Source organism: Patagioenas fasciata, chromosome 2 (genome assembly GCF_037038585.1).
Source record: "Patagioenas fasciata isolate bPatFas1 chromosome 2, bPatFas1.hap1, whole genome shotgun sequence".
Classification (NCBI taxonomy): Eukaryota; Metazoa; Chordata; class Aves; order Columbiformes; family Columbidae; genus Patagioenas; species Patagioenas fasciata.
In genome coordinates, this window is record NC_092521.1 from 152,334,687 (window position 1) to 152,357,148 (window position 22,462).

General features: G+C 37.2%; 1 protein-coding gene across 4 annotated transcripts in view; it reads right to left on the reverse strand.

Annotated features, from left to right (window-relative positions):
* MPP7 (MAGUK p55 scaffold protein 7) overlaps positions 1–22,462 on the reverse strand; it is a 149,586-nt gene that overhangs the window by 62,144 nt on the left and 64,980 nt on the right. For 3 of the 4 annotated variants that reach the window (XM_071805266.1, XM_065831336.2, XM_071805265.1), the window contains exon 5: positions 3,180–3,257. The exons of the other annotated variant lie outside the window; for it this stretch is intronic. In XM_071805266.1, the coding sequence (XP_071661367.1) occupies positions 3,180–3,257 (78 nt within the window). The remainder of the gene's footprint in view (positions 1–3,179; positions 3,258–22,462) is intronic. 4 annotated transcript variants of the gene reach the window in all.

Sequence of the window (22,462 nt, forward strand, 5' to 3'; positions counted from 1 at the left end):
GTCTCAAAGAAAGATTGGTTATTTGCAGCAAGTAATTTTACTTGTCTAGCCTAATTTTAAATTTGTACTTTCATTTTGTATAAATTTTCGAGATAAATGAATAGAAGTATATTTTGCATAATTATACATAATAGACAATTCTAGAGGCAATTATAGACATCAGATACAGTTTGAATACTTTTTTTTGTTTTTTAACCTTCAAATTAATATAGGGTCAACAGGACTGAAACAAAAATTCACCACCTACAGTCCCACAGCCTTTTAACTATAATTCATAGAAAAAAGGCCATCAAATACATCAATGCTAATCTTAGCACTATTTGTGTCTTAATACCAAAAGATTAGAAAACTATCTCTGAGGAAAGGTCAGAATGAAATATTTTTGACACATAAAGCCAAGTACTGAGGTAATCTGACTGCAGCCTAGTCTGCATGTTCTATGGAAAAGCTCTGCAAAGCTGAAAATAACCTGTGACAGGAATGACAGCAGGTATATGACACAGGTTGCCCCTTGGCTCTCTTTTCATTCTTTAGTTTACATTCCTCATCACTACAGAATAAAACCCGTGCATTTGTGTTTCATTGATGAAGACTCGTAATTGTTCAGTAAGGATGATCGCTTCAGCATTTCTCTCAAATGAATCGTGCACAAGCGTCTATTAACTACAGCAGAACTGGTGCTTGCTTTGATGGTGCAAATATAAATGCAAGTACATAAGGTTTAGAACAATGAGAAACAGAAAGAATATTTTGTTACTGCTTTAACAGACTTTTTAATCTCATAATTTATAAAATACTTGTCCAGATGAGAGAATTAAAAATTTGTTTTCACTCATATAATTTACAAGCTTTTTAAAAATATTTCCCCAGAAGCCTTAAAGGCACATATAACACCCTGTGGCAGAAGAGGAGGAGGAAGATAAAGACTGATAGAGAAGAAGGAAGACAAAGCCATGTTTCCAGATTAACAAACAGATATCACCAGAGCTGCTCATTGTGCTTCTAGCAGGTTTGGACTGGAATTTTGTTGGTGGTTGTTGAAGTCCCAAGATCTGTGACAGCGACCAGCAGCAGGACAAGCTGCTGCTGGGAAATTCAGCCTATTAGTCACTGGGAGCGAGGGGAGAGAAGGTATGGCAGCTAGGAATATGAACATGTTTAGAAAAGAAGCCTCATGACAACTGCTTTAAAAAATAATACAAGAATAAAACCCCACTCATTAAACAATTTCATTAGCCGCACCTCAAATTTGAGTTCTATTAATAAATCAAACAGGAAATATTCACTTGCTAATATATCCTTTGTTTAACTATAGAACAGTTCCTGTCATCAGGAAGACACAACATTAATTTAAAGCCTATTGAAATAAAAGTGTGTTTTATATCACCAACGTGCTCTTAAATCCCCGAAGTTGACAACTGCTTAAGCAATTGTGCCAAAAATTGAATAGCACTTGTATTCTGCAACTTCATGGGTTTTGGAGTTACAAAACCCACTGCATGTAAATTAAAGTTTGGTGATAACTATCGAAACACAAAAAATCATCCAGCATGCCAGCCTGACATCAGCTGCCAAAGGACATCCTTATTCTATGGGACACTGCCCGTAAAACCAGCTGTTCAGCTATACATAAGCAAAATGCAAAACCAAGCAGAGGATCTTTAAAAAGAAGCTGTGCTTAAAAAGTAGGCAGATGTCTAGAGACAATCATGACCCAACATATGTGCATTTTAAAAATACTGCCATATATACATAATAATACATTCATAGGGTTAAACCCCCTGATGTCTCTCAACTGAGAAGTGACAGAGTACTTTAATTTGGGGATTTGCAAAAGCATACATTTTAAATGGGGCTGAACAAAGAATGAGATTGCTCAGCATTTCTGGAAATATCAAGAACTAAGTTTTGCATCCAAAAATAAGAAATTATTCTTATTAAGAATTTTAGCCCAGAGCTCCATAACACAAATGTTAACAGGGACTATTAATATGTCACCAAGAACTTAATGAAGAGAATTTCAACCAGCTTTCTAATTTTCAAAATTACTATCAACATTATTCAAAGCTACTTGAAGGTTAAAAAAATATTACTAATATATGCCTGATGTCAAAGCTAATGTATTATTATATTTGGTATGTTACAGGATATAGCTCTCCTCATACTGAAACATGATTAAATTACATTATATCCTGTTTTCAATAGACTTAAAATAAGTTTAATTTAGTTTTTCGTTAAAATGCTACCATTCTCAATTCATGACATGTAACTGTTTGTAAAATTTAAAAATCAAAAGCTATTAATTATATAAGAAGATAGCTACGATTCTAAAACACCTATAAAGTATACGAAGTTTCAAACATGCTGTATTTGAAACAGATTGTAATACATCTTGCCTTTTGCAAAAAACAACCTGAGATCATCAACTGCAACAAAGATTTCACCTAAACCACAGTTTATTAACCATTTGTCTATTCTGGCCTACCTCAGGTTCAGTCATAGTTTATACAGGTGTGTGCACAATTCATCTGAATCCTAGAATTAACCAAATAGCAAGAAATGGCAGGTCGGATTTTTTTTCTTTAAAATAAAAATTATAGTAACAGGAAATTAACTACTCCATCAATGCCGACCACTTTTACAATTTATTTTTTGGTTATGAAGGTAATTTGGAAAGCTCCAATATCAATAAATCACTACTGTACTTTTTCTTAAATAGGTTTGTTTTTACTTTTTTTAAACAAGCCTCCTTCCTGGGCATTTCATATGCTTCATTTCTGTAGTACTATCTGTCATTTTTCATGTTGTGTCAGCAGTGCTGCTATCTCATTTGTCTTTATTTTTCCAAAGCATTCCTCTTGTCTGTGACTTTCTCAAAACACTAATAGCTGACAGCTTTTCCCCTCCCAGTAGAGTTCCAACCTGTAATTTCTATTACGTAGTTACTAAAGCAGAACAAGAGGCTATCTAGATGCAATGTTTTTATAACAGGCAAGTGAATAAAAATCAAAGCAATATCAGCAACAAGCCCGGTGATGACAGCACCTTTGGAAACATTTGCAGCTTCTCATGATTTCAGCTCAGAGGATTACATTCATATGTTTGCACTATGAGGAGTTCTGCTTGCAGACAGTTTTTTGGGAAACTTGGTACCAGTGATCTCAGCAGGGGACACTTACATCATCTGCCAAGGCTGCTGCACCGTGGAGTATGGGCACGGGGTTCTGTTTTTCATAATAATGCAGTTTTTCATGAATCTGGAAGACAATGGCACAAAATGATAAGTTTCTTTAGCAGCATGAGACACTGTACAAAACGACCTTGTTTAACTAACTGATCTGTTGAGTGTCTGTAACTAAAGAAACATCCTTATAGCAACCTACAGGCAGCAATCACATTAATGTAATTTATCATCATCCTCTGTTGAAGTGCTAAGAATATGAAATCAGATGGAAAAAATGCTCAGTATGTAGACCAACCCACAGGAAAACTAAACATTTGTGATTTTTCTCTCCTGGCTTTCTCTGTCCATATTTTAACATATTGCTTTAAGTATCAATTACATTTTATATTGCTGCTGAAAACACAAAGCATAAAGTGTTTATCCCCAAGATGGATATAAAAAACCCTGTAAATTATGATTTATGAAGTGAAATAATAGCCTGCCACCCACGTCTTGACAGACAGCTTGGTAGAGCGGCTGCCGTCATTAAAATAATTCAGAAACAAGGGCAAAATAGTGCTAATATGAATTCTAACACATCTGAAAGAAAAAGGCAGCCCTTCAGCAAGTTAAAGTCATTTAGGAGCATTTAAAGTTTTTAATGGGGAGTTATGAACATTAAAAATGCAGTGTGCTTTGGTTCTTTCAAAAGGGGAAAGGATACACCATCATTTAAATATCCAGCCTCTTCCCTCCTCCGCAAGTCATGCTTTTCAAAATTTAGATTTTTTTTCCAGTGTGAAAGCTTTAAAGAGCCAAAATATCTTAGAGCTTCTAACAAGTTTCTTAGAAGTTATTTCAGAATGACATCAAGTCCTGTATTAAATATACAATTTTATTTACATTTCTTTCCTGAACATACACAGATGTACAAATATTAATTAAAAATTTTAAAAAGAAGACAATAGTCTGAACTGATGCAAACACATCCCATTCTTAGATTTCTGCTTTAGCTGAGCTGCTCCCAAGGAGGCATGGGCTCCAGATGGTTGGAGGAGTTGCAAACGGAGCTAAATCGGGGACTTGTGTGCTTGGCGAGGAGGGGAACACGAGATCTGGCACAGGCCGTGGGGCACAGAGCTGGGCTGGGAGACCCTTGTGTCTTTGAGGAATCCCAATGATACCCTGCCCCTGCCCGGCGTGCTGCTGGGGGGCCACAGGACAGCTTTAAAGAGCAACCAAGGCCGTGGTCTTTGCACACAGACAGTGTTTGGAGCTGACTGGATTATTTCTGATTTTCCCTCCGGCCTTCACCCCTCTGCCACATTTACTTTTGTCTGCCCGCCCCGCCGGCAGCACCTCCTGCCCAAGACTCCCCTGGCCTCCCCCCTGGACCTTTCTTCTGAATTTAAACTGAACTCCTCACAGCTACACCCATCACAAGATAATGCCATGTCTAGGACACTTTTCCTGTCTTCTGCTGTGCTTTGTAACCCTTCCTGAGTCGGTATGTTTTTACTCATTTAGACAATAGGTTCCTTGAAGTAACAGCCAGACGATACTCTGCTAATGCAACGTGCCAGAGCAAGATCTAGGTCTTGGTTGATTCCTTCACCATTTCTGTAATCTTAATAAGATTATTTCTGTACTTCATTGGTTAAAGGATAACAAAGTTCTGAAACATCAAGGCCAAGCCTGAAGACATCACAGTTGCTAAATTGTAAATTTGTTCTGTACAGCAAGTATTTGTACCTCATCTGGAAACTAAATGCTAAGCGCTATTAACTCCAGAACACGAGTCTGAATTTTACATAACTTATGCAGACACTGTTTACTCAGCAAAGTAAGACTAATCCATGTTGGATGTCACAAAAAGTATAAGTGACTGGACAATTTCATATTTCTAGCTCACAAAGCACAGAAACTAAACAATAGAAGGAGCTGCAGCTCCCTGAGTTTAGCAGAAATTTGTGATTTACTTAAACTGCGAACTTGAATAACTAAAAGGCATAATAAATCAAAAAGTCTCAAATCCATCATTTTTTTGATTGCTTCGTCCAACATCTTGATTTTATCCAGGCTGAGCTTCCGTCAGCTCTGAGGTTAAAAGCACATGCCTGTGCTACCCTATGCCTCTCAAAGAAAACAGAAGTGCCTCAGCTGATGAAGCTGGTTTAATCCTGGGAAACCTGCAGGTTTCTTTACTGGTTAAAAAAAAAAAAAAAAAAAAAAAAATATTGCAAATTCATGCAACAAATATGGTTTTAAGACAAGGTACTGTGTAATTTTAACCGTTTATTTGCTCTGCCTATAACCAGCAAATGGTTGAAAACAAATTTTTCTCTAACAGTGGACACTGGAATCCAGTTAAGCACTGAAGAAAAATTATTAACATTTTATTTTATTTTATTATGGAGGAGCTGTAGAGAGTAACTGCCTAACCAAATCTAATCAGAAGCTAATCAAGTAAGCAGGAAAATGTAACTATTACTAGACAGCTGTAGATATTACCTTTTGCTGCATCATGTTGGAAGTTCTATTAATTCACACGATGACTGACTCTGAGGATAAACATTACATGTTCTATGGTAACAGACATCGCAGCCTCAGCATACTTGCACTCAAAGTGCAATAATGGTGGGCTTTTTTTCAAAAAATATCTGATTTTATTTAATAGTTAGTATTTTGCCTTGCATGTTAGCTGCGTCTTTTTAATCAGATCTCTTTATGACAATATCTATCTTCCATCTCTTTGTAACTTAAAGGATTTACCTAAGAAAATTAAAAGAGCACTGGTCTGTGCACAAAGCTGCAATCAATGCAACATACAAGGATTACCCTTCATATCAGTATAAAATTATCATATGCCTCATAAAAATGGTCCTTCCTCCTGCTCTCCTACATTACCACCTACCTCTAACTCCTGGGAAACTAATGCATTCTTGATGTATGGAGTGCTTATATATAACAGCTTCCTGAACTCAGTCAGACAGGAGATTTGGTGCAATTCAACTGACAAAGTAAACATTTCAGTAAGGCAAAAATGTATTTTCAGGGAACTTCTTCCCTCCATGTGTCTAAAAACGCCTTCCAAGATGTTTTGGTCTGTAATTTTCCCCATGGATCACTATAAGGCTGATTGGCCTCTAGACCCCACAGTGTATTTTTGGCCTTTTCTGAAGACAGGTACAACACTTGCCCTTCCCCACTCACTGGGGACCAGGTCATCTGTTGTCAAAAATGAAATTAAACTGTAACAGAAATTAAAACCCTTCTGAAACACTTCGAGGTAAGTATGAAAATGGATTCAAAACGGTAGAAAAGAGAACATTTACCTATTCAAGTTAAAACATTTCATATTTGCAGTCATTTGTTTGAGCTTCATTCTAGAGAATTTTATCTAATATAAAAGGCAAATTTATCTTATATTCCATGGCTACACTGATGTCCAGTAACCTTAATACTATCGTTTTCTCTCTACTAGAAATGTGTGGAACGTATGGAGAATATACGACTGGATCATTCTTAAAAAATAGAAAATATGGTACATCTGTTTTAAGTTCTTCTGCCATTTAAGCGTAAAGATTGAACCCTGAAAATCTCTTCAGAATCTCTTCACAGATGAGACCAAGTCTGTTAAAGCAAGAGTTATGTATTGTAAATAAAACATATAAAGCTGTTCTGCTGAACAGATGACTAAGTTGCTGGGGATTCGGCTTTTGATTTTTACCTATTCTTTTCACTGCAGGGTACTTTGGGAAGACTTATGAGGTTCTGTGAAAACTAACAATCTACTGTGAAGATATGTCCCAGGAGGGAAAAATAATCATTTGCAAATTTATACAATTTTTGGCACATTGGTAAGCAAGGGAAATTGTTTCTGGAATTTCCCAGAGAGACTGAATTAAGCTTTCTATAAAGTATAGCAAAGATATGTTTTCTGCAGTGTCCCCAGCCCAGACTATTCCAAAACCTACAGAGAACAAAAATCTTAAGCAAAGAATTCTACAAAATAAGCTTAATTTCTCTTTTCAGATTTCTTAATTTTCAGGTACAGTTCCAATATTATATGGCTGAAAACAACAGGGGAGAGGGTGTGTGTACAGAGTAATATCAGTTTCCAAATACCCCAGCTCCTTCTGTGAAGGAATTCCCTTAATACAGGAATAATTTTCCTAGTATTTTGCGGGCTCTGGTACAGAGTTGTGTGCAGGACTTTTCTGAAAGACTCCACGGAACAATACTACACACCTATGAACTACATACCTGGCTTCAGAAAGGGTAGTTTGTATTGGTATTACAGTCCAAGATTTATTAGCAATCTCTTAGAAAGTTCTCCACCTACAAAGTTTCTGGAAAACTTAAAACGGAGCTCCACAATGGACCACTTTCCTTAGAACATAATGCCACCCAAGAAAAGCAATATGTCAGATATGTTACCTCCTTTTTCTGAACTTGAAGAAATATACTCTTTAACTGCTTGATGTACCTACAGCTTCATGCACAGAAACAGAATATTTTGAAGGAGATACTGAAAGTGTCAGCAAATTGAAAGTAGAGTTACCTGTACCTGCTTTGAAAAAAGTTCCCCATCAATGTAAACTTCCAAAACAGAGACAGAAGCCTACTTATGGGAAATAATTCTGAGATGTAAACAGAATATTAAGACTTTCATCTTTCAGTTTTCACAATCTTCTCCATTCCTATCCCTGCTATATAATTACATCAGCTTTGTCTTTCTGTCCTCTCTTCTTCTCCTCTTTTGCATCTCAAAAATAGTTTTTCAGCTTCCTTTCTTCTGTTTTCTTTGTTTTACTCTCTAAACAGAGATTATTGACAACACATTTAAGTCGCCTGGAGCTACCTTGTTGCCTATATGCTTATATTGACATGAATACTCCACTCTGAGGGTACGTATTCAATGACCACACACCTCTCAACTGTTTGAGTAAGCACTAAACATAAATTTTACAGATGGAATAAGTTAAAAGAGTGCTTATCTCCCTTCCTCCAGATTATTTCACTTGTTGCATGGATTGATCTACCTAAAGTTTAGAAGGAACTAGCACAGAAAAGTAAACCTGACAATAAGATTGCGAAGCTTTAGAGCCCACAGGTTTTGTTTGAAAAGCATATGCAAAAATCTTTGTTGGTGGAGAGAACAAGAAGTAGCAAAATGCAGAAAGGACTCGTATCAAAATAAAGCTTCTATTAATAATCAAGAGCAGGCGAGAAATAAGGTGCCTAATAGTTCACATGCGACAGAGTCTTTTTTGACAGAACAACTGGCACAGGTAAAGAATAAGTGTATATAAGAATATATACGCAAATACTTATAACGCCCAAACTACTGTATCAACATCAGTCAGTCATGCTAGCACATAAAACAGAAGAAACATCACACACATTTGTGAAAATATTCTGCCAACCACACAGGGGTGTCACCAACTGCGTCAACACCTTTGGATAAGAGCTTTTTTAATGGCAATGACACGATCCTGGCAGTACGCACTGAAGGGGATCCGGTGAGAAGTTTGTACCGACCGCCATTCTAAGGCAGATGGTAATTCTCAGAGTACGGCACCTTTTAAGAAACATCAGTGGCTTATATCCTTTTATTAGTTATAGAAACATTTTGTTACTTGACTACGATTTCACTGGATGAGGTATCTCTCAGTATGGAGATAAGGTATGTGCAAAATTTGGCTAATTACATGCATGCATGAAAACATGCAACACCACCTTTGTTTAATGCAACAGAACAGTGGCACCGAGGGTCTAATCACCACACCTTGTGCGTTTCTGGGGCTTCACTCTGGACTAGTCTCATCTCTTCTGCTGAATACCCATTAACAGCTGATCTCTTTGTTTTGTTCCAGTAGAAAGGAATCCACCTCATGCTGATGCAAACCAAAGCAGCCAAGTTGAATAGATAGAAAATTACTCTAAAATTGCTCCTGATCTGAATTAGAATGCCAATATAAACACACATACAAGCACCAATACGTGTCTGGAAGGCAGGCTTCAAGTACATTATCGTAGAAAATCCATAACAACGGGCAGAACATTTGCCCTAACTGCTCTCTTCATTGTATTTTTCATCACATATGGACAACAAGTGTCTGAAATCAAAGCACTGACAAAAGTCATGCAGCTTCTGTATTTACTGGCTTGGTCACTTGCACAGATGCATAATGAAAGACTCTCTTACACAGAGAAGCTGTTAATTGTCCACCAAATTTTCAGGTTCACACACCATTTGCAAAAAAGTCTTTAATTGCACTAGTGGCATCACAAACTAGGGAGATGCTACTACAAAGAGGATCATGTTCACAGTAAGAAGCCACAACAGATGAAGAGAATGGAAAAAGAAAGCAAAAGAGAAACTGGTGAGTCAGTAAGTGCTAATTTTGGCTTCATCTGCAATTTGTGTCCTGCATCTGCAATATGTGCAGCAAGAGAAATCATTCCAAGGCAATCATGACTGCTTATTTACAAATAGTCCCAACATTTAGACAGTGAGATTTCAAGATGAGAATTAGGGTTTTCTTTTGATCACTAATAGTGATCACTACCTAAACTCTGGGATGTAGACAGTGAGCTCACTTTCTAAACCGCCCGACAACTTTGAGTCAAGGTAAAACAAAGTACTTGGAAGTAAAAAAAGAAATCATGGGTTACAATGAAACAAATGAAAATAACCATAAAAATATTCACAAACTATAATTACATACCATCGTCTATGCTGAAAGAGTATGCATATTTCACTTGATGTGGAATTATAAGTAAAAGATTGTTTAATTCCCTCCCTTTCTCCTCCCAGAACCCCACTGGACGAGATGAAAGGAACCAGAAAAACTAGCTGTTTTTTTTTCTTTATTTTCATCATTTAGCGGGTGTCTGCAAGCCTATTTACACAGCACAGAAAGCTGACTGAATGCAAAGCTCCGTATTTGTTCCCAGACCTTCCTATAGAATTTATCACTGCAGCTTGGGCACACTAATGAACTTAACTAATGAACAACTCTGCAGTAATATGGCATGATGAACACGAGGCATAGGAAAACTGAGCAGCAAACCAAATGTCAACTCATTTCAAATACCCAATGCAACATCTTTGAAACTAGCTTTCTCGGAACACGTACAACCTTTAAATCACATTCTATTCAGGCCAATTGACTTGAATTGCAGTTAGAGGCACAGAATATTGCTAAGAATTTAGCATTATGTATTTTAGAAAAGAGAAACAATAAAAATGCATAAATCATAGCTAACTACATGAAGTTTGCAAAGAGAATTTCATTCCCTATAGCAACCTTAAACTGTCTCAAATATAAATTAAGTGATTGCACAGTGCAGAAAGGCTTTTGAGAGAATGTTACAAATATCAAAGCAAGGCTCTATAGACATATTAATAGAAACAGATATTCAGATACCTCGATTCTGGCCCAATTTTCCGCAGCAAAAAGTTTCATCAAAACACATGAGCAATTCTCTTTAAGCCCTTGTTTCAAAAAACAGAAGCATTAAGTTCATAAGAATTCAAAAGCAGGTTAATGGCATGGAAATATTTCTGCTTAGACAGTTACAAGTGGGTAGTCAGAAGTCATTCAGACAACTATGTTAGACAACCTTCACAAAAGAACTAAAAACTTGCACTATAATAAAATAATCATAAGCTTCTTTATCACTATAGCATGAAATCACTTTAAAAAACCAAACAAAAAACAAAAGCACACACACATAAAAACCCAAAAATCCAAAACAAAACCAAACCAACCAACCAACCAAACACCCCACCAAACCAGAAAGCCTGCAGACTGTCTGGTATAAACTGTTGTAACAGGCTGGGAGGGATTCGTTCTGCTCACAGCATCCTGTGTGGTGCTGTGTTGCAGATCTGATGGCCCTGCAGTGCTTCAGCTACAGTTGAGCGGTGCTTGTGCAGCCTGAGGCCTCCTCTGTTCCCACAGGGCACAGGCCAGGGGTGGCCAAAGGTCTGGGAGGGGACACAGCAGGGACAGCTGACCAGAGGTATTCCTTGTTTTTCCAAAGCAGCCGTCCCCTGGGGACTGGATGGGCCTTGGTCAGCCGGAGGTAACTGCTTTTATATCACTTGTGTCCACCCCCGCAAACCGCTAGAACAAGGGAATAACCAACAAGGCTTCTAAATTCTTTGATGGAAACCCAAAAACGCAGACTATTTAGCTAGAGACGTTAATACAGTTTGAGAAAGGTGTTTCTAGCTCTGATAAAACTTGGTAACTAGCTCATTTAGCACACCTTTACCTGAGCAACTCATTCATAGGAACTACACGAGGCTCAAAAGTGAATTTGATAGGATTTCATTTCTGCCAGCTTGAACATTTTATCCATTGAAGGTTAAACCCCCACTCATGTTAACACTGCAGGGAATGTTTCCGTGATGACAGGAAAGAAGCCCCTTATCAAGGTCCCAAGTTGCAAAACATGGATGTGATTTCTGCGGAGTTCATTTTTGTGCTACACCAGAACATGAGACAAAAGAAATCGTCAACACACTCTCTTTTCCAGGTCATATGTGTACTTGAAGTCCATTATTCGAAAAGAGCCAAAAAATAAACATGCATATTGAGACCAAGATGCTCTAGCAAAATCTTTGCAGTTGTGTTAAAAGAATGCAAACCAGGCTCCAAGCACAGAATCACAGAATGGTTTGGGTTGGATGGGACCTTTAGAGATCATCTGGTCCCAAGCTCTCCTGCCACGGGCAGGGACATCTTTCACCAGACCGGGTTGCTCACAGCCCCATCCAGCCTGGCCTTGAACACTCCCAGAGATGGGGCATCCACAGCTTCTCTGGGCAGCCTGTGCCAGGACCTCACCACCCTCACAGTAAAAAATTTCTCCCATTTGTTCAATTTAAATCTACACTAGCATCTGTTCAGCCCTTAAAGATAAGGTTGCTAAGAGTCCAGGATTGTGCTGGGTGACTTAAAAAGTGTCCTTTACCCAACACTCAGAATGACCTACATTCAAAACAGAACTCCAGAAATTTCTAATTTCATTGCAATTTCAGAAATAAATTTTCAGAACTGTGCGCTCAATTACAGTAATTTTCTAAGTTACAAAATGTGGTAATAGAGTTAGATTAGATCATATTTAAGGGTAGTTTTCTTGTCAGGTTATGTTTTGTAAAAAGTATACAATAGTGTGTTATCTACAGATTTACAAAGTTACTGGAGCAGCATTATTTTAAATCAGGTGCTACCAATGCAAATCAGCAGCATTGCCTGGAGAGGCCACAGCTCCAACTTACATGCTAAACAAGCACTTGCTGCCGGAATTTTGATTCAGCAAGGACTTGGCTGTGAAGTGCTCATCTGTGTGACAGAGTTGTCATGGCAGATGCACTCAGTTAACACTGACGGTAAATATCATACAATTATTATGAATTAGATTGTTAAAGCCAATAAAAGAAGCACAGTATGCTAGAAATGAAAGAAAGCAACCTCATGGGAAAAGAAGGCAGCTTTTCTCAACCTGAAATGAACAAATGATGTATTGACTTTGTTAAGGACAAAGAGAGCCTTGCTAAAAATTCAGGTTGTGTAAGTTATTAGTTATTCCAGCTAAATAACCAGTTTTTATTGTCTAGTTAGAAACTGCAAGATAGAAAAAATGCCTGTGCACATTGCAGGAAGTTCTACATTAAAACTCTGTTCTCCATGGATTTTTTTTTTTTAATCTGTGGTTTCATCGTTTCCTCCTCAATCATTTAGCACTGTGCCTCATTACCTCATTTGTCTGCCCTTCATCCTTGATCAGCTCTGATGAGCATGGGGCACACGAAGCAGATGATCACAACAGAAAATGCTTCAGGAAGAACAGCTGCACCCAGGGGTGTGTGTGAGGCCGTCTCACAGATGAAGCAGTTCTGAGTTGAGTCTGGCAAGGTCACGAGGGCATTGCCAGATTTGATTTTGTCTTAAGGAGATCTAATCAAAGTCTCAGGCCTGTGAGGGCCCATCTCTTGATTTTTTTTTTTTTTTTTTGTTGTAAAAAAGCATCTCTTCTACTCTTTCTGTATTGAGAAAACCAAGACAGACATTAAGCGAGTAGTTGATGAACCAGGTGATCCTGCTCTTACATCTCTGTGCCATATACATTGTCTCTGTGTACTTGAATTGCACCTCCCTGTCACGCTGCTTTTTTATTGGAAAAAGCACTTCATTATCTGTTAAGTTCCTAGCTAGTGACACTTTTAAGAAAAACATCCTTCATGAACAGTGGGGTATGCCTGCAGATCTGTCTTAGATCTATGTCTTATAATATTTTTAATTTCAGAATTTCCTGTCTTCACGCTACTGTCACCAGAGAATTTGAAAGAAAAATAATAAATGCCTCCATTATGTCTATATAACACACCTTCTCCTTAGCTTAAAAGCAAACAGAGCCACTAAAATTAAGTTTAAAAAAAATAATTCATTGGGAACATTTTGGAGCAACAGCTATAGCACCAGAGAAAGGGTTTTCCTAATCTGGAGAGCACACTGTAAGCAAGCAGTTGTTCATCTCTCAATAAGAATTAAATGCAGAAAAAATACAGCTGACAGGGAGGACTGGTGAAGTTGTTTTTATTACCCATTTTGAGAACAGACAAGGACAGATAAGAATGGAGAGGTGTGAGTGCAGTTAAGTGTGGGATTAGCGGCACAGAAGTTCAGCAGTAACATTAAGTCCAGACGCAGACATTTCAAAGTAAAGGTTCTAGGGTATGAGCCTAATATTACATGGTGAGTGACCAACTTCCCGCCTCACCACCACCTCCCTGAATGACAATCCATCCATTCTCTATTTGTAAAACGGAAAAGTAGCATTTCCTTGCTTAACGCGTGGCTAAAAGCAAGACCAGGTAAGTACCTTGAAAAAAATGTTCCACATATTTAAATTCCTTGGGTGCTGTAGAACTTGTTGGGGCAGCTGATGAAGACCAGACGCTTTCATCAGGAAGAAAGGAACAGATGTATCCTGAAGCTTTTGGTTAATGTGGAAATTTGAAAAACACAACCTCTCTGTAGGCACATATAGAACCTGAACAAAACAACCTGGGAAAACAACAGAGGCCATATACACAATGGCAACACCACACCCAACCCCTTCTGCCCACAGACAAGTAACACCAGACCAGTTCTGTAGATGTAAAATGGTACCAAACACTCTGGGTAAGGCTTGCTCATCAAACTGTGTTCTGCCAACAGCCCTTGGCAAGCAGCTCCGTGGGGGTGCAGGCAGAGCCCAGGACGCACAGGGCACCCCCAGGAGACGGGTGTCCCTGCAACATGCGGAATACAACCACTGCTCAACAAAGCAAAGGTTTGGGGCAGCGCCTGCAAGTGAGAACCTTCTCACCAGCTCGGCCCGCTGGGAGACCCTGCAGCCGCAGGAGCAGCAGCCCGGCACTGGGCTCGACCTCGCCATCAACTGATTTCCTGACTTCCCAGCCCATCCCGGAGAACAATTATTCACTTTGTGATGGCCTCTTCAAAATGAAAACTTAGCTATTCCTCCCATCATCATTAAGCTAAACCCCAACTCTTCCGCTCTTCCCCCATGACTCATGTGTTGCAGCCCTCTCCTCTGGAATTTCTACACTCTCTTTTATTAGCGGCCTTACCTGCAATCTGCCTATGATCAATACATTTTTTCCTTAACTACTGATAATCCACAGCTTGCCTTCTGGTTTTCATACAGTTGATAATTATTATCCAAATAGGATCCTAAAGCCAATAGGAAGTTAAAGATTAAAATAGAAAATACATGAAATGTTCATTTCCTTATTCATTCCCGCTTCCAGAGTACTCTAACATGCTTATTTGTGATGCTAACCCCTTTATGGCTTACCTTGTGAGGGGCTGCCCTTTTTTTTTCTTCCTTTATTTTTAAAAACTTTTATCTTTAAATTATATTTGAATACCTCTGAGGTTTATTTTATTTAGCCTACAACATAAGACAAGAGAAAGAACTCAAGAATAAGAAAATGCTGGTCTGAATGAATATGAAAGCATATGGTAATAAAACTAACATATTAGCTATTTTATTTTTGCAATGTTAAGCAAAATAGATTAAATACTGGCTACAAACCCAGTTATTCCTTGCAGTTTCTTAAAATGTTTATTTTTCTGTAAGAAACACTTTTCACTTTGAATTCATTGTTCCTTATACAATAAAATAAAGCTGCTATTATATGAGATTTCACAGACTCCATGCAAATAGACTTTTTTTTCAGTAATAAGAAAAGGTTTTGATGAGTTTGCTTATAGGAAGAGGGTCCCTAGGCAGACAGAGGAAGTTCAGACCAAAGCCAAACAAGTTGCACTTGCTCCAAAATAAATCTCACTGACCCTTTAGAGCCAAACAGCCTACATGGCTACTGTACACAGTATTTTCAACATTGTTTTTCTGTACTTTTAACCCCATTTCCAAAGGAAGGAGCATCAGAACAATTCCAAATTCGAATGAAGACACTCTCTTGTGTGAGCTGAGGACATGAAGTCCTTGAACAGAAAGAACAGAACATCAAACTTCTTCTCCTTTGAAACAAGCAGTCTTCCAACCGGGCCCACGGATGCGGAAAGATCCCTACCCTTCTCAAATGCATTTTCAAGCAAAGCAAAATCTGAGCAGTAAACTCATCAAGTACCAGTCTGAACTTGCTCAAATCAAAGTATAGCAATTATTTTCTTCCAAAAGTCACACCTATATAAAACATCTTAAATTTGGTAAACGTTTGAGGAAAAATTTTAGGGGAGCAATACGGAACTCAGGATTCCAGGTCTCAGACCGCTCTTCCCAATTTATGGCTCCTCACTCTTCTGTCTATACATTCCCATTCAGTGGCAACCTTTGCCCACCCCCCCCCCAGTATTATTACTTTAACAAACACACTTTTTGAAGGAAGCATTCAGATATAAATGAAAAACAGAAATACCCTGTGCAGAACTGCAGACATAGCACACACACACACACCAAAACTGTTGAAGTCACATATAAAGACTGCAATTTAAAATTCTAATAATACTCTGGATTATGACACCATCTTTTATCAGAAGATTTTTCGGAGGGGTTGGACGAGATGACCTCTGCAGGTCCCTTCCAACCCAAACTATTTTATGGTTTTGTGATTTCAGAGCACATCACCAAAGGAACTAAAATGGATCAGTTTCCTCGTCACTAAAAGACAAGAACCAATCACGGACACAAAATGTACTTCATTTTCAAACGAATACTATTAAAATGATATCTAACAGGAAAAAATTATTGTAAATTAAAGTTTTTTGTTATTCCAGCTACTAATAGTGAAATACTTACAAACAATTGCAACATTTATTTGAAAATCATATCAGGAAATGTGCTTAAGTTACTTTTAAAATATACTTTTATCTAAAGAATACTTGATACAAGCAAGAAAGGAATTGCAATTCACACTGAAGCCCTTGAGCCTTGAGAAAGAGCACTCAGCAAAGTTGCACAGTTGTAATTAAATACAGATGGAAATAATCCCTACTGCAATGATCAAACAGCTGATGTTTTTACAGTGTTTCTAAATACAAGACTTGAGGAAAAACTTATTTAAGATGCTAATGAACTAAAATTCATCAGAAAAAACAATATATACATGTCTACAGTATTTCAATCCCACATTCCAACAATAAACTTCGTTTTTATTTCTTTCTTTAAGGAAATCTTCTATTTTTTTCACACTTAAATACTCTGTTGATACTTCCTTTTTAGGTATCTCCTCATTCTGTGTATCAGTAATGCAACAAAGACTTGCAATATGTATGCCTAACTAATGTGAATTATTATTATGTTTAACAAATAATCCAAAGAGTTGATCTAAACCATCAGGAATTAAATTTTTTGAAGTCTTCATATTGGTCAGACTTTAAGAAATGTGAAAGTCTCCCCAGGTTTATGACAAATCTTTTTTAAACAGCACTAGTGTAATGTTACTGTTTTATATAGCAAAAGTGTTTCTCCATTTGGGGTTTCGTACTTTAAATTTAAAGATCTTTATGAATTTGAGACAAGCAGTTTTTTCTCAGACAAGTCAGCTTTCCGTACTACAGAAAAACATAATTATAATATCATCTAAAAGAAATAAAAATAACTATGCCACTAAACATGGACTTGAAAAAGAAAGAACCAGACTGGATGCAGCTAGAACGTAAAGAACAAAGATCACGTCAAGATCTCACTGACTGGGTTTTGGAAGCTGTCCTTGTCTGAAGTCCTTCTAAGCACAAAATATACCAGCAACAACTGCCATCTTATTGCTGAGAGACATATAGAAAAACTGCAATCCTGAATATTTAAAGAACTGCAATTAAAAAAAAATCCCATTATGTCATATATACGCTTTATGCTGGTATATTGATTAGCAAAGAAAGAGCCATAAAGTGAATTCCAACATAAATTTACAATACTTTCTCTGCCAACACTAATACCCATTCATGTTAAATTATTCCCAGAGTCCAAATTAAAGGATCGAAGAAGTAACTTGCTAAGAATATGGATTAAAAGAACACTTTTCCAAATAAAGAAACCATCAGGGCATGTTATAAATGAACAACTGTACAGTCCAGCTTTGTCAAATAAATACAGCTGAAGAAGCATCTTTAAAGCAAGTCAGGACTGAAGGATGAGAGTTGTCTTTGGAAATCTGCTCTGCATGGGCCGAAGAGCTGCACAGGATGAGCAGGTAGACTCCAATTAACTGCTAACAAGTTTCCTTGAAAGCTAAGTTCATTAGTTCATTTAGATGCTAGAAACAAAAAAAAAGATGTGCCCAGATTTAATATTTCTCTCAATAAATGCCTTGTCCATTCCTTCAGAAAACACAAAACCTTAGATAAACATTAAAATGTTCTCATTTGAGCACAGGTGTGTTTTACTTGTAAACAATTTGCTTTGAAACCTTCATTTCTCTTGATACTACTATTTTTAAACGCTCATCACAAATTCGAAACAAGCTCTTTACTTTTATGCCATTATACAGAACCTAATTTCCAGACATTTTTCCAAAAGTAATGATTTCCACTGTTCTGTTAACAATATAAATCCAAAGCGAAGAACTTTCTTAAACCTGCTCACTAAGTGAACACATCTCTAATATAAATAAAAACTAAACTTCTCATTGTCGGACTTTTTTTCAGCAAACTCCATTCTCTGCATAGCTAAGATTTTACAGAAAGGCTGATTAAACAGTAATTAAAGAAAACAGATAAAATCCCTAGGATTTGCTGCATACAGACTAAGAAACCTTGGCATAGACCTCTGCTTTTTCACTTTCACTATTCAGGCAGAGCCTGCTCAATTTAAATCATTAAGAGTTTGGTTTATTCCTGCTTAGTACAGTGAACAGTATCCTCACAATCTCTACTCAATGCAAGTTAGTCAAAAATCAAATTCGGTTCAGATTCCCCAAGTTCCTAATAAGAGCAAAGAGATCATTTCTGTACATTTCTGTGATGCAGAATTAACCCATTCAAAACCCAAACTTTAAACACAGACACAGCTATCCTTTGAGCTAAAATTATATATACCTATCTATCTATCTATATATATGCAAACAGACATACATTTATCAATTAGCACCATCTAGTGGGGTCAGTACAATTTATGTGATATGGGAAATATGTAGTTCACTGTTCAGGTTTTTCTACATCCTCTGCAATACATTGTCATATAGCACAATTCCAGTAGTTAATACAATTCAGATGTAAAAACAAACAAATAAACAAACCATAACATACCCCAAACTCGCTTTTTAATTAATAAAATTGTTACTGCGCTATAAATAACATTTTAAGAAAATGCCTACACTGAAAGCTGCATGTACATATATATGAATATTTATTGATAGGAAGCAAAAAACCTTTTAGGCATTCATACACATGCAAAACACAATTACTGCTTAATTACTATTTTCTCTTTTGACTGCTCTGTTCCCCCATCACACAGCTCAAGAAAAATCTACCAACCTTTGAAACAAGGAACCCTGAAGCATGCAAATGATGACCAAAAAACCTTCTATTTAAGGAATGCAAAAGCCTCCATCATCAGAAAAGAATTCTGCTGTAAATACAAGTTTTGATAAAAACAGATCAAAGTGCCACAAACACTGGATCACAACCCAAAAGGCTAATTTGAAATTTGCGAAGTAGTTAATTTAAAAGAGGTCACCTCCACTAAAAATAGATCCTAAGAACTAATGGTGCTCATTCAGCCCATTTCTTAAATATGAAATCTAGAAACTGATTTTTAGTCAGCTTTACATTGAAAACTGTGAGGACTAAAGTCAGGCAAATTAATACCACTGAAGAGTTTCAAAAGCAGAAGCTAACAGTAGTAGACACCGCACCCCATACACACCCGTAAGCAGGACACACAAGTAAAACGCAGCAGCACATGAGGGTGCCCAAGTGCAAAACCTCCACCAGCCTCGGCCAACAGGCAAGTGACCTAAAACCATCCCTGGTCCCTTCTCCCTCCCTGCTCACAGTCCAGGTTAAAAAACAAACCTGAAAACAAATAATCACTAAAATGAAGTACAGGCTTAAGAGTATTAGGACAAGTTGCAAGTGTGAAATTGAGCATTTGCTTAAATGCTCTTTAACCAAGCCAGAGTCATGAAAGTGAAGAACGCCCAAGGATGTGCTTCGCACTCAGGTCTGCCTGTTTCTAAAAAGGCGATCGCCACTTAGCAAACCTTTCCAAAGAGGTAACAACAAATCAAGGGGAACTTGGAAAATGAGAGAAAGACTCATCTCTGGTGACATCCCAGACCCAAAGTTAATATGAAAATATGAATTTGTGAAATCTTAAAAAACAGACAGCAAAATTAAAAAGCACTGTACAGTGGTTAGTAAAGAATGATCTGCTCTTCCCTAGCACACTTGGAGAAAGTCAGTTTTATTTTTGTTTCTGGGAATAACGGTAAAAGTGAAAATTCAGAAAACTAGAATATGTTGGTAAAATACGTAGATATGGGGGGAAAATCAAGATCAATAAAAACCAGCAGTGGAAGACTTGCAGTGAGTACTCAGAAGTCACAGAACACAAGAGCAGAAGATCATGAGGTCTGCACAGTGCACCCAGGTGCCAGACTACAATTCAAATTAAATGGAAAGCAAAATAAAGATACTCTAATAAATTTATTAATACCTGAATGCTAGAACTAAATTGTCCCAAATAAGTACAACCAGATAATTTAATAGTGTTCATGAATACAACTAATTCTCAGCATTCCCTGCAGAGGATGGAGAAACTCCAGCATTGAAGTGGAATGTCTGTTGTAGGATAAAGAAGAATATGAAAAAATAATCACAAAATATTGGGGGAAAAAAAGCGCAGTAATTTAGGGAGAGATTTAATGCCATTTCCCTGTACCTTTTCGGACCACTGCAATTCAGGCTCTTGCACTAAATCATCCAAACTTTCAAACTCATTTTACAGGAAGCTTCAAATCAAAGCAAACATATTCATTTCTTTTTATATTGGAGGGAGTAAAACAAATATATTTGTACAGGTGTACGAAATTATAGCCATGTCATATCTTTAAATTTTGGAAAGCTGGTAGAAAACAACAGAAATTGCCTAACGACAGAGGAGACGACAGTAACAAAGATAAGGGAGCTGGACTGGCACTTCCACTATTATAAAAAATAATCCAGAGATAAGTTTAGCAATTTTATTCTTCAGGAAATAAGGATCTATCAAAATACAGATCAGTGATATGAAAGTATCAGTTACTGGGATGCCAAGAGATTTCTGGAGAGTTTTCAACCAGGACCTGCCCCCAGCTCCAGCCCCCTTTTTCAAGTAGAATGCAACCAAAGCATTAACCAGCATGACCTAGCCTGATTTACATCAAAATGTGAATACGCACCACTGGAAATAGGCAAAAATTTAAATCCTATCAGGAAGAAGTATCTTTCACCAGATCATTTTTTTTGTATGTTTATGCCATAGATGAGTTATAACAAAACCAAAAGGCAACACATTTTCTTTTATATCATTCAAAAATGTCAATTTGCACTTGACAGAACAAGAAATTACAAATATTGATCCAATTTAACTGAAGTACTCTCTAACTGTATCCATCCTCGGATGATCAGGCACAGTGTATGAGAGGTCATTCTGACCCACTTTCTTAAATGTTTGGAAAATGAGTGGAAAAGCTGAAATAAGTAAAAACCAGCATGATATTCCCACAGAGAAGCCATGACAGAATGGTTATGAAAGTGTTAATAGAAATAATAAAAGGAGAATAAATGCACATAACACAGAGGGAATGAAAGGTGTCGCATACATTAAAAATTCATTTAGGAGTAGAAAAATAAATATAAAATAATCCAGTTCTAATAAAAGACCAATACACATACTCAGAAAACACAGAGACAGACTGAGGCGGAAGAGAAGACGTGATCAAGCAAGAGGTCTTACTCAGTGGTTACCTCACATGCGACAAGAAGAAAATATTTCCCCTTTGAGAGAAGATAATAATAAAACTTCGTCAGATTATTAGTTAGAATTAGTTAGAAATTGGTAGAAAGTGGATGTTTCAAGATGGAAGACCATAGGCACAAAACTACAAATTTTTTTTTTGTTTGGCATGTGCTCCAGTATTATTTGTAGTTAGTCTTTAATGATATACCAAACTTGGGTATGACCAGCTTAGTATTTCAGATGTCAATTACCATGATGACAGTCTTGGGTTACATTTTTCCTAGAATGTTTGAAGCTTGGAGATCCAAAATTGCACCCTGATTTATGGTTTGATCCTGATTAAAGCTGTGTATGTTTGTAGTGTAACGGATTATTTAATCACTAATTCTCAACAAAACCTGTGCTTTTCCATGAAACCCAATCTGTAAGACATATTAAAATATGAATAAGATATCCCTACTAAATGTAAAGCAGTACTGAAGCTATCTCATACATAATCACTAGCATTTATAGCTGGCGGGTTTTTTTTAAGCCTAAATTTCAATATGATTGAGGCAAAGTCGTGTTTGTGAATAATGACACCATTGCTGTTTACCTTGTGCTGGTTGCAATTTCTAGCAAAAGTCAACAAGAAAAGTTAGAAAGAGATACAGAAACAATATGTATTTACTTTCCAAAGGACAAAATAGGTCTGTTTACCCACACCATTCCCACCGCTCAGTAGATATCAGGTTCTTCATGAAGGGTCACACTGTACCTGAGCCACTGGGGCAGAAAAGAGTCAGTGGCTCCAAGGCTCTCAGAAGC